Source organism: Myotis yumanensis, unplaced genomic scaffold (assembly GCF_028538775.1).
Source record: "Myotis yumanensis isolate MYYU_CA2020_CCGP unplaced genomic scaffold, mMyoYum1.0.hap1 SCAF_13, whole genome shotgun sequence".
Lineage (NCBI taxonomy): Eukaryota > Metazoa > Chordata > Mammalia > Chiroptera > Vespertilionidae > Myotis > Myotis yumanensis.
In genome coordinates this window covers 9,542,122-9,559,828 of record NW_027223764.1, presented here as the reverse complement: position 1 = coordinate 9,559,828, position 17,707 = coordinate 9,542,122, and the positions used below count along the sequence as shown (strand labels likewise).

The 17,707-nt window shown below is 36.7% G+C and overlaps 1 protein-coding gene across 1 annotated transcript in view; it reads right to left on the bottom strand.

The window, feature by feature from the left end:
* CCDC186 (coiled-coil domain containing 186) overlaps positions 1–17,707 on the bottom strand; it is a 40,893-nt gene that overhangs the window by 10,156 nt on the left and 13,030 nt on the right. The window contains exons 3-11 of the mRNA XM_070432221.1: positions 14,114–14,240; positions 11,586–11,714; positions 9,124–9,336; positions 7,635–7,754; positions 5,665–5,769; positions 5,108–5,206; positions 4,651–4,737; positions 3,635–3,777; positions 425–680 (exon numbers count right to left, since the gene is read on the bottom strand). Of these exons, the coding sequence (XP_070288322.1) occupies positions 425–680; positions 3,635–3,777; positions 4,651–4,737; positions 5,108–5,206; positions 5,665–5,769; positions 7,635–7,754; positions 9,124–9,336; positions 11,586–11,714; positions 14,114–14,240 (1,279 nt within the window). The remainder of the gene's footprint in view (positions 1–424; positions 681–3,634; positions 3,778–4,650; positions 4,738–5,107; positions 5,207–5,664; positions 5,770–7,634; positions 7,755–9,123; positions 9,337–11,585; positions 11,715–14,113; positions 14,241–17,707) is intronic.

Sequence of the window (17,707 nt, the reverse complement as noted above, 5' to 3'; positions counted from 1 at the left end):
GCTCCCGGCCCTGGTCTGGGTGCATGCAGTAGGCAACCAATCAATATAGCTCTCCCACATCGATGTTTCTCTCTCTCTCTCTCCTTTCCATTCTCTCTAAAAATCAATGGAAAGATATCCTTGGGTGAGGATTAAAATAAATAAATAAAAAGAGATAGTAATTCTAGTTAGAAATGTCAAAAACCCTGATTTCCTTGTTTTCAAAAGTGAAATACTTCATAACCATTTTAGGGAAACTTTTATTATAAGCTAACTAAGTTGAAAGGAAAAGCAACATTCTTTACAGCATTTGAAAAATTTGTAAGAAAGTCAGTGCCAATAAAAAAGAGCTTAGATCAACTACACTCGGTTTATGCTAGTAGGGAAATCCAATTGGTGCTTCTTGCTATGTTGCTTTAAGTGGTGAATGTACAATTATACTTACCAAGTTGGTATTTGTCTGTTTCATTTGCTCACACTGGCTTTGTAACTGACTTTCACTACAGGAAAGCTTGTCACACTGGGACTGTAAAGAATTGCATTCAGACTGAAGTTGTGCGTTCTTACTAGTAAGCTTTTCTGTAAACAGCAGTAGCTCAGATTCTCTTTTCCTACTGCCTTCGATGTCTTTTTGTAGGTCATTAATCAGAGAATTAAGACTTTCCACTTCTTCCTTCAAATTCTCAATTTCTTGTTTACCTCTAAAAAACAAAGTTTATATTTAAAAAAAAATTAAAACATTAAATTAATGGTTTGGGAATTTTCATGGAAGGAAATGCTTTATAAAGGTACTTTTATTTGTGAATGACTAGCACATACTAGGAACTAAGAGCTAGGAATACAAGGGAGCATGACAGACATGGCCGCTGCTTTCAAAGTTTTTTGTCAGGTAGGAAAGTTATCTAAGTGAAATAAACATTTTTGATGATGAAAGCACCAAGTGGGTCACCCAGCCTAGTGCAAGTAATGCTTGAATTAATTCTTAAAGTAGTGGTTAGTAAACTTTTCTTGTAAGAGGCCCAGACAGTACACAATTTAGCTTCTGGGGCATTTGGCCTTTATTGCAAATGTTTGAAGCCGCCACTATCATGTCAAAGCAGCCACAGACTATACATAAAGGAATGAGCTCAGCTATGTTCCAAAATGTAATATAAAAGACAGTGCTGGGCTAGGTTTGGCTTGCCAGCCATAGTTTGCTAATTCCTGACGTAAAGGAAGAATAGGAATGAATGTGAGAACCAAATACTATGTTCCAGGAAGGGAAGCTGGGCAGGGAAGAAGTGAATGAATTCTTGTGGGTCCTAACAAAGAGATGTTCAACATTGATGAGGATAAGGACTGCACTATATCCCTGGCACTTAATACAGGGCTTAGCACATAAAAGATAATCAATCAACATTTGTTAACCAACTATTGCTGGAATAAAAGAGTGAAAGAGGGGAAGGCACAGAGGGAGAAGCAAGGAACAGGTCACTAATGACCCACCAAGCCATGTTAAGGCATCTGAACTCACGAGGCAATCATTGGAATATTTTGAGAAACTTTCCTTTTTAAAAAGAAGCTAACTGCAGTGTGGGAAATGGATTAAAAGGGAAGAAAAAAAAATTTAGAAACCGTGGCAGTTTTCCAGATGAGAGCTGAGAAAGCCTTGGACAGTGGTAGTAGCAACAGGAATATGAAAGTAAACCGACTGAAAGGCATTAAAGAGACATCACTAATAATACTTTGTGTCTGGTGATATATGTGAGGGGAAGGACAGAGGGCCAAGGTGTCCCATGTGGATGCTACTCATCACTCATCTCAGGGACATCACAGAAACATAGTTGGGGTGGGAAAGATGAAGCTTTGGACATATTCAAGTCTGAGGTGTCTTTGATACTTTCATGTTTAGAACTCAGCAAAAAGTGCTGAACATGACGTGCCAGTCCTGCAGCATACTTTAAGAATAGTTAGGATCATCTAGGGTAATGATAAAATAAGGACAAAAAGAGTTTTTTGAGAGAATGAGAAGGCTGACGAGGAGTCTGAGAAAAAGAGTGGCCAACAAGTGGGGAGGATTACTAGAACATACAACAAAATGAAGACAGAGGCATGACAAGAAAGGTAAGGGCCATGGCTGGTGTGGCTCGGTTGGCTGGGCATTGTCCCATGCACTGAGAGGCTGCTGGTTCGATTCCTGGTCAGGGCACATGCCTGGGTTGTGGGCTCGATCCCCAGTAGGAGGCATGCAGGAGGCAATTGATCAATGTTACGCTCCCACCTCAATGTTTCTCTCTTCTCCCTTCCTCTCTCTCTAAAAATCAATGAACTGCTAATGAATGAATGAATGAATGAATGAAAGAAAGAAAGAAAGAAAGAAAGAAAGAAAGAAAGAAAAGGAGGGGAGAAGGAAGGAAGGAAGGAAGGAAGGAAGGAAGGAAGGAAGGAAGGAAGGAAGGAGTTTAGTGGTATTAATACTGAAAACTCAAGTCAGGTTTAGTCTGAGGAAGTGTCTACTAGATTTAAGGAGGCATAGTAGTTTTTAATGGAATGTTGGGATAAAAGTTTGGATGAGTGGAGAAGGTTAGAAGAAGAAAGAAGTACTAGTAAATGAAGGACAGGTAGAGATGACCCTATAAAGATGTGTGGCTGTGAAGGAAAGGAGAAAGGTAGGCAAAGGTCACTGGAGCTTGATGTTTGTAAGGTATAATAATATTTACATGTAGAAAGAAAACAAAGTCAGTAGAAGAGAGCGGTAAGAGAAAAGGATAAAGAAAGAATAATCAACGAAGACCCTGAGAAGGCAGGAGCGCAGGGACCCACAGATGAAGTAGAGAACAATTCCATTCAGAGAGGAACAGGAACATTTCTTCCATAACAGAAGGAAATGAAGGAAGAATGGTTGTAGATGCAGGCAAGTTCAGGGGATGAATAGCAAGAGGTTTTGAACTTGTCAACTGATAGCTCCCATTTCTTCTGTGCAGTCAGAGTAAACAGTAAAGCGAGAAGGAAGATGAGCAGTATGAAGAAAGCCGTAGGTTTAGAAGAGATGCTAAGATGGGGGAGAAGGCTCTAAGGACACAGGATAGGATGTGAGGTGCATCAATATTCCCAGGTGAGGTTGCTAACCACGGGTTTATAGCAGTATCACTCTGGAGGATGGTGAAGATTTCTTTAGCAACACTCAGCAGCCTGGGTATGAGAAGTATTTGGATTCAACCTGAATCCATGCTCTGCCAGGTAATGTCATGAGTAGTTTAGCTAAAGGGTTTTATAAGAAGCCAAGGAATAAGTTCAGATCCTGACCTCAAGCTCCATGCATACAAAGATAAAGATATAGATGTATATCTAACTTGTAGGAGAAAAAGTAACTATTGTGTGTAAGTAACAGAATTTGAAAGCTAAGTAATGAATAAAGAAACCAAAGTACATTCTGTCTTATAAAGTGCTACTGACAATGTTCAGGAAATATAAACTTTGATTTTTTTAGAAGCCATGATGGGAACTTCAAAGATAATCCAAAAAATTTCAAGAAAGACCAAAACTTAAAATTTTTTAGCCAGTAAAATTTTTAAATTATTCTTGTTTGATGCAATAATTGCATTTAAAAATAGAAACTTGGGGTAGAATTAAAAAGCCTGTTGATTAGCACAAACAGAAATTGTTCATTTTATACCTTTGATATTGCTCCTGTATCTGATCTGCAATTTTCATTTTGTCCAAGAAGTTCTGAATTTCAGCTTTTTGGCGATTAATAATTTCCTTATATTTTGATAATTCATCTTCTGTTCTTAATCGTTCATCTTCTAGACATTTCACCTATCAAAATCATAATCAAGTTTAACTACAAACAATATTTTCTTGTTCCTTATTAGCTATTTCAGGTAGTGGTTATATATGAACAACCTATATGAATTCTGAAGCAGTGTTAGTTAATGTTAAGAAAACATAATGGGAAGTTAAAGTCCTGGGTTTCATCTCAGACTTCCTCTGATTTAGCCATGGGAATTTCAGTATATCACTTTATTTTTGCTGAATCTCCATTTCTTCACCTGAAAAGAGGACATACCTCTTCTACCTACCTCAAGGAACTGGCGTGGAGAACAAAGAAGTGTACAGGGAAAACACTTTGAAAATTACTGTGCTTGCAAACTCAAAGTGGTTACTTAAAAGCCTATTTCTAAACAAATGAATGATATACAATGGCACTGTTTCACAATTACATTAAAAGAGATATTAGTCTTACAATAAAGACAATAAACACTGAAAAGAACTTAACAGATTGTTAGAAATTAAAACTGTATACAAGACTATTAAATATACCCAGGAGAAGTAAAAAGAAACTCTATTATTTTCTCAGAGTCATGGTTCTAAAATCCAATTATCTTTCCAATTAATTTGCTGATAAGACTGCCTTTGGATCAGAGGCCCAAGGATAAGTTACAGATCCAGCAAATGTGTTAAAAAACAGGAATGTTGGGAACACTTGGAAGGGGTTGAAGTAGAAGACATTTTCAGTTCAGTAAGAGAGTCCATTTTATTGCTAGGGAATTGATATTCTACTCCTATGAGTTCTTTCATTTGGAAAACTTCTAATTAAATACCCTTTCCCCAACAGTTTAAAAATCAGAATGAGTCCAAAATTAAAAATGTTTACCCTTCGTCTCGAGTCACGACCAAAGATCTAATTACCTTTGTTCTCAGTGTCCGTAGCTCATCCATGCCCTCCTTAAATGTCCTCTTCAGATCCTCCAGTTCCTTGATTTTGGCATGATGCATCTTTTAGAAAGTTTAAAAGAAACCACAGATCATTATGGACTAAACTAGATCTTGCTCCTCCCAAAGGTTTTAAAAGTAGATGACAATGAGTACTCATTATTTCTCTCCTGAATTTATTACACAATCTAGGGCAGTGGTCGGCAAACTCATTAGTCAACAGAGCCAAATATCAACAGTACAACGATTGAAATTTCTTTTGAGAGCCTAATTTTTTAAACTTAAACTATATAGGTAGGTACATTGTTATGAACTTAATTAGGGTACTCTTACGGCTTAGGAAGAGCCACACTCAAGGGGCCAAAGAGCCGCATGTGGCTCACAAGCCACAGTTTGCCGACCACGGATCTAGGGTATACAAAGAACTACTCACCTCTAGCTGGTCAGATTTTTCCTGCATTTGTTTTTCAAGCTCTCCTTTTGTGACTCTGAGCTTGGCATCAAGCTCATTTGATTTAATTTCTTCTGACTCCTAATGGGAAATAAATTTTAAAGGAATGACTTAATTTTTAAAGTTTGATACTTTGAAAAGTGAAGAAGGCTTTTGCAATTAAGTGTGTTAATTAAGAAATACATAGTATATATATATCTACAAATGATTACTTCACTGAAAGACTTTAAATATGTTAATTTTGCAAGAACAAGAATTGCATACCTAAGATATGTAACATAATACACAGTGGTTTTTTTGAACTTACACATCTACAAACATGTACTCTTTATTCTTCTGACGTTTTCTAGTGTTTTTATTTAGTTAATGAGATCTCTATATAAGCTACAAGTACTTTGACATCAGAAATAAACCTGTACTTTATTTAATTGACCTATCAAATATATCCCACACTTCAAATATTACAGATAAACCCTTTAATGAAACAATATTAATATTGGCATAATATGTTACTAATCTATTTGAAAAGTTAAGCATACCTGGTATGTTTTTATCATATCCTGACAATTTTTTCGTATCTGATCTGCTTCTTCCTTTGCTTGGGTCAACTTTGTTGTTGTCTCTTTGAGTTTATCTTTGGTTTCCTGCATTGATAAAAGGACAGTGACAAATGTGGGCACAATGATGTGATGAATGGTAGGAACAATGACCAGGGCAGAGAAAGTTTTTGTCTCAGCACTGCCACTGAGGGGCCGAATAATTAAAGTCATTAAATAAAGTTAAATTTTATAAGGTTCTCAGCAAATCACTAGAACTTACTAACTAACCTGGTAAGACAACAAGAGCACACAGAGAAGACAATTCTTTGGTTATGGCCGTGGTATCTATTAAAAACTGCTTTCTTATAGATTCATGCTGCAGTTTGGTTTCTATTCCTAACCACTCTCCTGAAACAACAATTCTGAAGGTTTGTAGGGACTACCCTCTCGTCAAATTCAATTACTTCCTTTTTCTCGTTTCTTTTTCTTCTTGACTTTGCTCCAGTTCTGACCACTCCCTACTCGTTGAACATCCTTCCTGTTTCCATTACAAGACAGTATGCTGTTTTGTCCCCCTTCATTGTTGCCTTCTCTAGCTCCTCAACTGCCTTTCTGTTTCCTGTGGCAATTTCCCAAGATCTATCCCTGCCCTCAGCTCTTTCTCCATACTTCTGCAGAGTACACATCCAGTCCCAGGGGTTCGGTTATCATGCTGATTTCAAATGAAAACATCTCTTCCTCATAGCTTCCCTTCAGAAAGGGGCAAATGCTGCTATTGTGCTTTCCATCGATAGAATCCAGGGCATCCCTGGATTGTAACAACTGGTACAGTGGACCACAGCTTATGTGTTTTCCCCTTTGGGAAGCAGCACCTAGCTCAGAACTTGCCCCTTAATAATGGTGCAAGTAACGTTTGTTGAATTAATAAAGGAAACATAATATATAAACCTTCTGTTCTAGTTAGGGTGGTCTTCCCAAATACCAATAGTTTTTTCCTTTTTTTCTTATTGTTCCTCCACTTGTAATACCTTTCCTTTCATCTCTTGAACCACCTATACTTCATCTATCCTTCACATACTGCTTCTTATATGTCATTTGTTTTTGTATTTACTTATATACTTTTAGTTGCTGTTTATAATAATTTGACTTGTATTAAAATTCAGTGTCACTTTTAAAATATAAATATTTGGAGACTTTTTCTAATATATATACTTTTTAAATGTTAGAATATTATTCCAACAAGAGGACACTGAGAGAGAAACTTTATCTGGTGTCCCCTCCCCCAACTTCTTTCTCTATGATCAGTAACTAAAACAGAGTCTGACACACAGGAGGTACTCACTTCATTCACTCAAAAAATAGCAATTGAGAGATTTCTATATGCCAAATAAATACTTATTAAATAAATAACTGAATAAGAGAAAAGTGAGAATCACATTAAATGTATGTTTGTTAAGGTATTAACTACGTTTCATTCGCTGATTCATTCATTCAGTATTCATTGAGCACCTACCATGTACTAGGCACTGTACTATGCTCTGGGGAAACAGTGGTGCTTAAAAAAACCAGACAAAATCTCTACTCTCACAAGCTGATATTCTAGATGGAGGTATATAATAAATAAAATACATAAGTGAAAATGTTGTATTAGATAGTGACAAGTGCTAAGGAGTAAAAATAAAGACATGAGAAAGTCTGGGGGCAGGTGTTGAAAATTTAGAGAGGGTAGCCAGGGAAACTTCCATTGGGAACGATGGGTCAAGACTTGAGAGCAGTCAGCAAGATTTGCTAAGGGACTAGATATGGGGACTGAGAACTCAAGGCTAAATCTAAGGTTCGCAATCACCAAATATGCAGGCCCAGGCTATCCTACAAGAGTCACTAAATTAAACTTTATGCCTCATTAACTATTACTGCATTTGCTTTTAAAACTGATTCTAATGATTTTTCCATTGCATCACAGTACTCACCTTGTGCGAATCCATTTCCACTTTTAATTTGTTTTGTGCCCATTTTACTTTAATGATGTGAGAGTTGATCTCTTCCTTTAGTTTGTCTATTTCTCTGATGAGTCTAGTAGTTTCACCTTCCTAAAATAATACCACTAGGTCATATTTTTCATTTTACAATCAACCAATTATTTGTGTATGTTTATACCACCTCAAAATAATCAATACAACAACACAATAATTCAGAAGATAGCACATTATTATGGCCTATAAGCCATAAAACTGATTTAAAGTGCAAATCATAAGAGAGCAGTAAAATCCTAAATCCTGTTTACAGACATAATTAACATATAACTTAAACAACTAAATATGTTGCAAGTACAAGCATACCTTTATTCTTCTCAACCACCTGGCTTTAAGGTAAAATAAGAATTAAATTGGTTTTGTCAGAATTTCTGAGACAATGACAACTTTCCTGAACTAAAAGTTAATTAATAAAAAATAACATTAGCCTGGCCAGCATGGCTCAGTGGTTGAGCATCAACCTATGAACCAGGAGGTCACGGTTCGATTCCGGTCAGGGCACATGCCTGGGTTGCGGGATCAACCCCAGTGTGGGCATGCAGAAAGCAGCGATCAATGAATCTCTCTCATCACTGATGTTTTTCTCTCTCTCTCCCTCTCCCTTCTTCTCTTAGATCAATAAAAATATATTTAAAAAAATAATAACATTCATCATCAAGAAGTGATAATCCACTGGAAATGAGACCATGCAATCAGGCTGCTAGTTAACGCAAGGACTCTGAATAGCTCAGTAATTAAATCTCTTCGGATAGCATCTAAGAACAATGTTTGTTTGTTTTGTTAATCCTCACCCAAGGACATTTTTTCCATTGATTTTTAGAGAGAGTGGAAGGGATGGGTAGAGACAGAGAGAAACATTGATTGGTTGCCTCCCCCACACACCCCAACTGGGGCTGGGGATCCTGCAACTGAGGTACGTGCCCTCGACTAGAATTGAACTCGAGACCCTCAGTCCATGGGCCAATGCTCTAACCACTGAGAAAAATTGGTTAGGGCTAAGAACATTTTTTTTTTACCCATAAAAATGCAAATTCTATTCTATGATGAGTGTTACATTAGGATTCTGGTTAAATGATACTTATTAAACCATTCACACTTTGACACTACTATGTATATATCTTGCCAAAATCTTCCTTTGAGGCACAAACTAATTTCTTCAACATATAGATTTAATGAAAAAGTTGTTTAAAATATTTACCAAGAAAAAGTTATCTAATAAACAACATATGTTAATTTCTCATCTTTTTCCAGTAACATTTTCTGCACACAGATTACAACTGGAATTACTAAAGCATTCATATACTTAGAAGGTAAACTAAACAACTTGATGTTTAATAGTGGTTTAACCATGGTAAGTTATGATTATCTGATTAAGAAAAAGCAAACAGAATACATTTCAAATAAGGTACAATAGTGCAAGTTATACCTTTGTTTCATACAGTTGGTGCAAACGTCCTTTCTCTTGAGAAAGCAACTTAATTTTGTTAGTGTTTTTCTCAGTTTCTTTATTTGCATCTCTAAGTTTCCTCTCAAGTATCTCTTTTTCCTTTCGGAGGTCTAAAGCTTCTTTCTCACCTCTTACATACTTCATTATCATTGCTTCTTTTTCCTGGCGAGCCTCTTCACATTTCTTATTGGCCTTTGAAAAAAAGTATCTAGCATTAAATTTTCAAATAAAGCTAAATTTTAAAATATTATTTTTCTATAATATTACCAATGTATTTTTTGGTTTTGGAACAACATTCCCAGGACCTGTGTTGTGAAACTTTAAAAAGGAAAGGAAAAATTCAAAATTATAGATAAACAATAAACAAATTAATGTCACTAATATTTATTTTACCCTTTCCTATTCCTTTTATTTTGGCTGATATGGCTGCTATTTTCTATTTACTTGCCTGGATCCACTTTCCCACTCTTTCCCATCCACCCTGAGCTCCAGCAAGAGGACCTCAGACACCACAGCAACAAGTTTCCTTGCCTCAGACTTCCAGTTGGTTCAGCCAACAGGAGTCACTACCAGGGGTGGGCAAACTTTTTGACTCGAGGGCCACAATGGGTTCTTCAACTGGACCGGAGGGCCGGAACAAAAGCATGGATGGAGTGTTTGTGTGAACTAATATAAATTCAAAGTAAACATCATTACATAAAAGGGTACGGTCTTTTTTTTTTTTCAGTTTTATTCATTTCAAACGGGCCGGATCCGGCCCGCGGGCCGTAGTTTGCCCACGGCTGCACTAGACAGAGATCAGGAGGGTAGGCAGAGAGGGAGATCTGGCTCCTCCAGAGTCACCACAGGTTGGAAAGGAGACTGCTCTGGTCAGGTGCTCTCTCTATAGAACCTCTGTCTCTGAGTTGCACGACCTGTGCCCTCTCCTATTCCTTTAGCCCAGGGTTGGGGATTGTCCGGCTCTCAAGCCATATAAGGCCTGCAAAATCCTTCGGTCTGGCCCTGCCGAGGCATTAGGGGTGAGTTAATTAAATGTTTGATCAAATTTAGCAGGCTGATTTTTCAGTTGATAATTTTGTATGGTCTGTGAATGATGTCATAAATATCCAAATGGCCCTTGGCAGAAAAAAGGTTGCCCACCCCTGCTTTAGCCCAAAGAGAAATAATGGCTCCACCAGCAGCCCCAGGACCCTTCATTTTCCCTCATTGGGCAACCTAAATCTTGCCCATATCTTTGTAAAAGTCCTTTTACTAAATTCTCCTCAAATCACTAGTTTCTGTTTTCTGCCAGGGTGCTTACTGCATGGCTAACAATTTTCTAAAATCTATAAACTTAGCTCCCTCACCAAAAAAAAGTACCAATATACTAATGAATGATCATCTGATTTCCTATATATGAAAAGCTTTCTAAAGTATTTCATATTTAATAAGAAATACCCAATTGAATTGTTACATCTATATACTCATTTCAAATTCCTTATTAGTGTAAGCTTCTACTCCAAATTCTAAAATTTTATACAAAAACTTCTACAGATAGCCCTTCACTTAAGTAATTCATAGTTTGTAAGTACGATGAAACACATATTTACTTAAGCTTTAGGGGTTTTCAATGGCAGATAATGGTAAGCACCAACTGATACTGTAACTAAGTTGATGAGGCTATAGTGTCAAGATATTATAGGAAAAGCTTCTATGCTCTTATGAAAAGTGTCTGAAAAATATGTTCCCTGAAGTTCTGGTACAGCAGATAATCACATCTAATAAATATTCAAAATATTACACATACACATTTCCAGGTCCCACCCTGAAGAATGGCAGCACCCACTTCGCAGAGCTGTTGGGAGTATTATGTCAGCCCATTTATAGGCACAGATAAAGGAAGAAGAGCCAGTAAAAGTCTTTGGCTTTGACCAGTTTAAGATGTTTATCACTGACTTCAATGAAGATAAAGCATGAACAAACAAGATAATCAATAGGATTCAATAGGCAACTAAAATTATTAGATATATTAAACAAGGGAGAAAACAGTTATAAAAAAAATAAGATATACAGTAAAATCTCCATCAAGTAGGAAAAAAAGTGTATGAATATGTGTAACTTCTACAGGCATACGTAATAAGATACATAACAAAATATCAATTATTAGCTATGGACCAAGGACTGGGATATAAAGGGATTGGCGCAGGGAGGGAGAAGTACAAATGAAGAAGGATTTTCGTTTTCATTCTACACATTTCCTAAGTTATTAAATTATTTGTTGTAAGTAGCACATTATTTTTATATTGCTTTAGCATTTTTTAAAAAGTTAATTTTTATAGGGATAAAAATTATCCATTCCTAAAACACCACTGATGTCCAAAATCATCTAACAGGATTAGTTTACTTTCATAAACAAGAGAGAATCACCAGAAAGTTAATCATAATAATGACTTGAAAAATACCTGTTCCATCCGATGGGCCATCTCTTTGTGTAACTGCTGAACTGCATTTTTAGTTGCAGTATCTTGAGCTATTAGTTTATCTTTGGAAGCTTTAACTTCTTTATTAAGTTCCTCTATTTTTGATTCTAACTGTAAAGAAAATTATTTCCATATTATTTTTATAGCTGTATCAAAACAGACCATCACTACCTCAAATAAATATAAACAATATAAACACAAAGAAAGCAACGAATATATTTCAAAAAGTAAATGTTAGCAATATTTCTGTATCTCATTAGAATTAAGTTAGTATAAATCTGGAGCAGATTCTGATTAGATGGATGGTAAGCTCTAGAGCAAGCATGTCAAACTCGCAGCCTACAACGAATATTTTTGCATCCCAGCCAATATAACGGTATGTAAGAACCATTTTAATAAAAATTTTGTGACTTAATTTTTACAATATCCTGTTATACATATTCTATAAAAATAAAAGCATAATATACTAATTAGTCCGGACAGCCAAATGTCCTTCTGGACGACCTTCCAGACAAAGCCAGGGCTACAAGGGCCAAGCCCCTTGCACGAATTTCATGCATTGGGCCTCTAGTTATTAATAACGAACTATAACGTTTGCTAATGACTGATTACTATAATTGTGTTGCATTCATTTCCCTTAAGCGCCCTATGCACAGGCTCACCATTTCTCTCCTCTAATACTAGCAGCGAATATTTTAGCAGCCAATTGCCACGTCATTAGTCTTGAACTGACTTTTTTTATGTGTGCAACAGAAAATATTTCGCTTTCTGAGGACAAGAAAAATAGGTTTGTGTTACACTTATTAATTTGTGCAGTTATTCAGTGTCTGGTAAGTTAACGTTCAAGAAAAAATATTAATTTTCATTAAAATGTTCTATTATTTTATGTTAATGATTACTCATTTATTTTAGCCCTTTGCATGTCTCTATCAAAATAAACCTATGAAAATTGAAGCTTTTGTTTTTTTGCAGCCCATATAAATTTAAACCTTATTTGGCCCATGTTAGCCTTTGAGTTTGACATGCTTGCTCTAGAGTAATTACTATGGAAATAACTAAAAAGTATAGTGAAAATATCATAAAAGAAATGTAAATATTACATGCAAAAGAAAATAGTTAATAGATAAACAGGGGAACAAAAAAATGAGACAAAAAATTAAAACTGGAAGATATAAATCCAACTGTTAATAATATTAAATGACAGCAAATTAAATAATAATATCAAATGGCAGAGACTGTCAGATTGGAATAAAAAAACAAGATCCCAAATATGTTGTCTACAAGAGATGCTTTAGATCCAAAGATATAAATAGACAAACTAAAAGGATGAAAAAAGTTGCTATTTGCATATATCATGCAAACAGCAAATGTAAGAAAGTAAGAGTGCTACACTAAATATCAGATAGGCCGGCCGGGGGGAGGGGCCGTGGCAGTTGGTGGGCCAGCCCCACCCCCAATCGGGGTGGGGGGCAATCAGGGGTGGGGCCAGCCAGGGGGCGGGGCTGAGGGCAGTTGGCTGGTCAGCCCCGCCCCCTGGTCGACACTCCTGGTCAAACTCCCAGTCGAGGGGACAATTTGCATATTAGCCTTTTATTATATAGGATTATCTACTGTTATTCTCATTATATAACTTTCTGTGAAAGATGACACAAAAGACTCTTAAGGCTAGAATGCTTCTAATCCTGTCTATAGAAGAAAAAGCAGCTCAAAAAAATAAAGAGCAGCTCAATTTTACTACCAGTTTAAATATTCACTTTACTGATCCATGAAGAAAGGAAGGAGGGAAGAAGTGGGGGGTGGGGAAGGGGAGGGGAGGGAGAGGGGAGGGAGGAAGAGGGGAGGTGAAGAAGGATAAGGCTGGGGAAGCCAGCTAGCCAGATAAAATCTGAAGTAGGAGAGCCAAAGTTCACAGTATAGTTAATATTAAACTATAAGCTTAAAAATATTCTAATGCCATATGTAAATTTTTATATATTGTTTTTCCTTTAATTGGTAAAAACAGTCTATCTGCCAAGTCAAATCATCTTCTCAGATTTCTACCAATATAGAATACAATCACAAATCACATAAAAATATTGATTCCCATTTCATAAGAGAATGCTTTACATACCAAGCAACCCTCTAACTTAAAAGACAAAACTTTTATTTATACACAAATTTCCAGGAATGTACTTATTTTATAAATTAGAAGCCTGGTGCATGAAATTTGTGCACTTGGGGGTTCCCTCAGTCCAGCTTGTGCCCTCTCACAGTCCAGGAGCACTCAGATGATGTCCAACTGACAGCTTAGGCCATCATTAGTCAGACATCATCAGCACTGCTGGCTTCAGGCTGAGTGGTGCTCCCCCTGTGGGAGCACACTGACCACCAGGGGGCAGCTCCTGCATTGAGCATCTGCCCCCTGGTTGTTAGTGTGCATCATAGCAACCGGACGTTCTGCTGTTCGATTTGCATATTAGCCTTTTATTATATAGGATTGAAATGTAGTCTTTAAAGATTTGTCTTTTTACCTGTTTAATTGTGTTCATATGCTGCTTCTCTGTTTCTGTTCTTTTTTTTAGTTCTTCTCTTAAATTGTCTTTTTCTGAACATATATCTAAAATGAGCTCCTGATGCTTCTTATTTTCTTTAATTAACCTAAATATGAAAAGGTCAGTGTAAGTAAGACATAATTTAAAAAGGAGATATGGAATATAATCTGTATGCAGATTAGGGTGTAGATACTTAGGACTAATAAAGCAATATTCCTAAGAAATCCTTTTGTAATAACATATTACACTTTGGGGAAAAAAAAAAATTCTCTGGCCAATCAGACTATGAACATTTTTCTAGAAATCTGTATATTCCAAATCAAGTGAATATAATCAGAAAAAAACACACTACACTCTTTTAAGCTTATGTCTTTGGGCATCACAGTTATGAACTTCATCCCTTCAGCACTTGAATCCATTCAGATCAGCAATCCTCAAAGAGGGGTAACTTTGCCCCTCCATGTATTCGTCTGGAGACATTTCTGGTTGCCACAACAGGGATGGCGATTGCTACTGGTTTCTGATGAGTGGAGGCCTGGGACGCTAAACATCTTACAAACAAAGAATGACCTACCCCCAAATATCAACAGTGCTGAGGTTGAGAAATGTTGCTTTAGTTTTTAAAAATACTTTAATGCTATTTTAATAGTTATAGAAGAGTAGTCAATGTAAAATAGCAAAAGCTTAAGCAGAAGTTTAATTTTGAATCCCCCAGAAAAGTATAAATAAAACCTTAAAAATTACCTGCAATAAGGTCAGATATCTAAGAAGGTTAACAGCTGATATTTTAGGATTATTAATAGCAACAGCTATTACTTAAAATTTATTGCACAATTACTACTTACTAAGTTTAGCTTTAATTGCATTTCATTTAATACTCAAGTTTATGAAATTAAAGTTTATGAAATAATAATTATCTTTTTAATGAATTTTTTAAAAAACCTGAAGCCTAGAATGTGTTCCAGTTCATACAGCTAATAAGTGGTTGAACTGAGATTTGAACCCAGCTATAATTCTTTAGCCCAGGTCTTTACATCTACTTTGAAGATCTCTCATTTCACTCAACAAATGCTTATTGGGGTACCTACTATGTACCTATATTATTCTGCATTTTAAAAGTCCATCAGCAAACCATCCCTGCCCACAGGGAGCTTACATTCTAAGGGAGAATATTAAAATAAACAACAAATAGATGTATAATAAAATCCCTGGTAGTGATTAAGTACTATTAACAAAGCTAAAGGAACAGACAGTAACTTGAGCTGTGATTTTTAGATAAGGTGGTCAGGGTAGGCCTTTCTAAGGACCACAGAACTACAGTGAGGAAGAAAATCATGCACATATTTGGAAAAGAGAAAAATGTAACATTCATGAAAATTTAAGACAAAGGAACTGAAGGGCAGTTTTAGAACTAACCTGAGTCATGAAACATTTAATTGAGTTAAAAACATTGTGTAACAAAAGATTAACCAAGATTTAAAATGATAATATCTGACACTTTTATAATGCCTTACTATACACGAAACAATCTCATCAGGTAAGTATCACCCCCCTCATACAGAAGGATAATCTTTGACTCAGAGGTTGATTTGGCTGGAAAAAGGGCTTGCAAATGGCAGTGGGCATCTTCCAACTCTGGGGCTCTGACCAGAACTGTGCTTACCCGTCTACCATGCTGCCACTGTCCAGACAGGAGAGACTAAAAGAGAGGAATTAAATTTAACTAGAAAATTAGGAATATAGAAAATTAATAACCTGTAACTAATTCATTTTAGATAGCACATTAAAAAGCCTCTGAAATCAGACTAGGCTCAGATTGTAACTTTGCTATTTACTAGCATGTGACCTTGAACAAATGCTTAATCTATTTGTGCTTCAGTCACTTCATCTGGAAAATATAACAGTTCATACCAAACAGGGTTGCTGTAAGGATTCTATGAGTTAAAATATGTAAAGTGCCAGGCATGATTAACAGCATGTTGTGTTTCCTGCTATTATTATTAAATGTTCATCTTATAATTTACAAGACAGGCATGAAAGTGATTAAGAGTCCAGATCTAAGGAAAGTGCAAGAGGCATCAGGGATAATCTCAAAGGGAAGGTCTAAACAAATAAGTAGAGATAGCAGGGAAATGAGGAAGTTACCCTAAAAAGCAGGAATGGCAACAACACTGATGGTTTCAAGTACAAAGTCATATAGTTTATTCAAAATAGCAGCATTCCAGGAAGAATATGAGTGGGACTAGCAGCAATTAGTTTTGGGGTAGTATTAACAAGGCCTTGTAGTCTCAAAACAGATTTGTGCACTCATATTCATAGCAGCATTATTCACAATAGCCAAAAGCTAGAAGCAACCCCAAATGTCCACTGACAGATGAATGGATAAACAAAATGTGGTATACACATACAAGGAAATATTCAGCCTTAAAAAGGAAGAAAATTCTGACACATGCTACAGTATGGATAAACCCTGAAGACAGGTTCTAAGTGAAATAAGCTGGTCACTAATGGCAAATTACTATATATGATTTCATTTATATGAAACATCAAGAGTAGTCAAACTCTTAGAAACAAAGTACAGTTGATCCTTGAAAAACAGGGGGCTTGGGGCACAGGCCCTAGGGCAGTTGAAAATCCATGTATAACTTTTGATTCCCCCTAAAACTTAACTACTAATAGCCTACTGTCGACCAGAAGCCTTACTGACAATAAGCAGTCAATTAACAGATATTTTGTGTCATATGTATTATATACTGTATGCTTACAATAAAGTTAGCAAAAAGACAATGTTTAGAAAATCATAGGAAAATACATTCACAGTACTATACATATTTTTTTAAAATCCATGTAAAAATGGACCCACACAGTTCAAACTAGTGCTATTCAAGGGTCTACTGTAGAATGGTGGTTGCTAAGGACTGGAAGCAGGGGGGAATAAAAAGTTGTTTAATTCATATAGAGTTTCAGATTTGCAAGAATAAAAAGCTAGATGCACTGCAAGGAAGAAATGATATACTAAAAGTGTCTGCCAGGTGGCTCCCAACAACTGGCGCAAACATCAGCGGACAGATGCGGATCCCAGGCCCACCACCCACCTGGAGGGCCAATTGTGTTCCACCCCGCACCCCTCAGGACAGGCACCAGACACAGGGCTTATGGCTGGCGAGTGCCGCTGTGTGGCAAGAGCCTCTCCTGATCAGGACTGACTGGGCAGGAGCAGCGGGGCCAGGATGAGCAGGAGCAGCAGGCAGCAATGGACTGCTGGTTTCGGCCCAATCCCCGCAGGCCACACCGAGGGACCCCACCCGTGCACGAATTTGTGCACAGGGCCTCTAGTGTGAATATAATTAACACTAGCCAACTGTACACTTATAAAAATGTTTAAGATAGTAAATTTTATGTTGTCTATTTTATCACAATTGAAAATAAAAATGAAAAAATAGAAAAAAAGCCTTGGCCAGTGTTGCCCAGTAGTTGGAGTGTCAGCCCTCGCATTGAAGGATCAAAGAGCACCTGTCTGGGTTGCAGGTTCACTCCCTGACCCCTAATGGAGAGGCAAACAGTCAAAGTGTT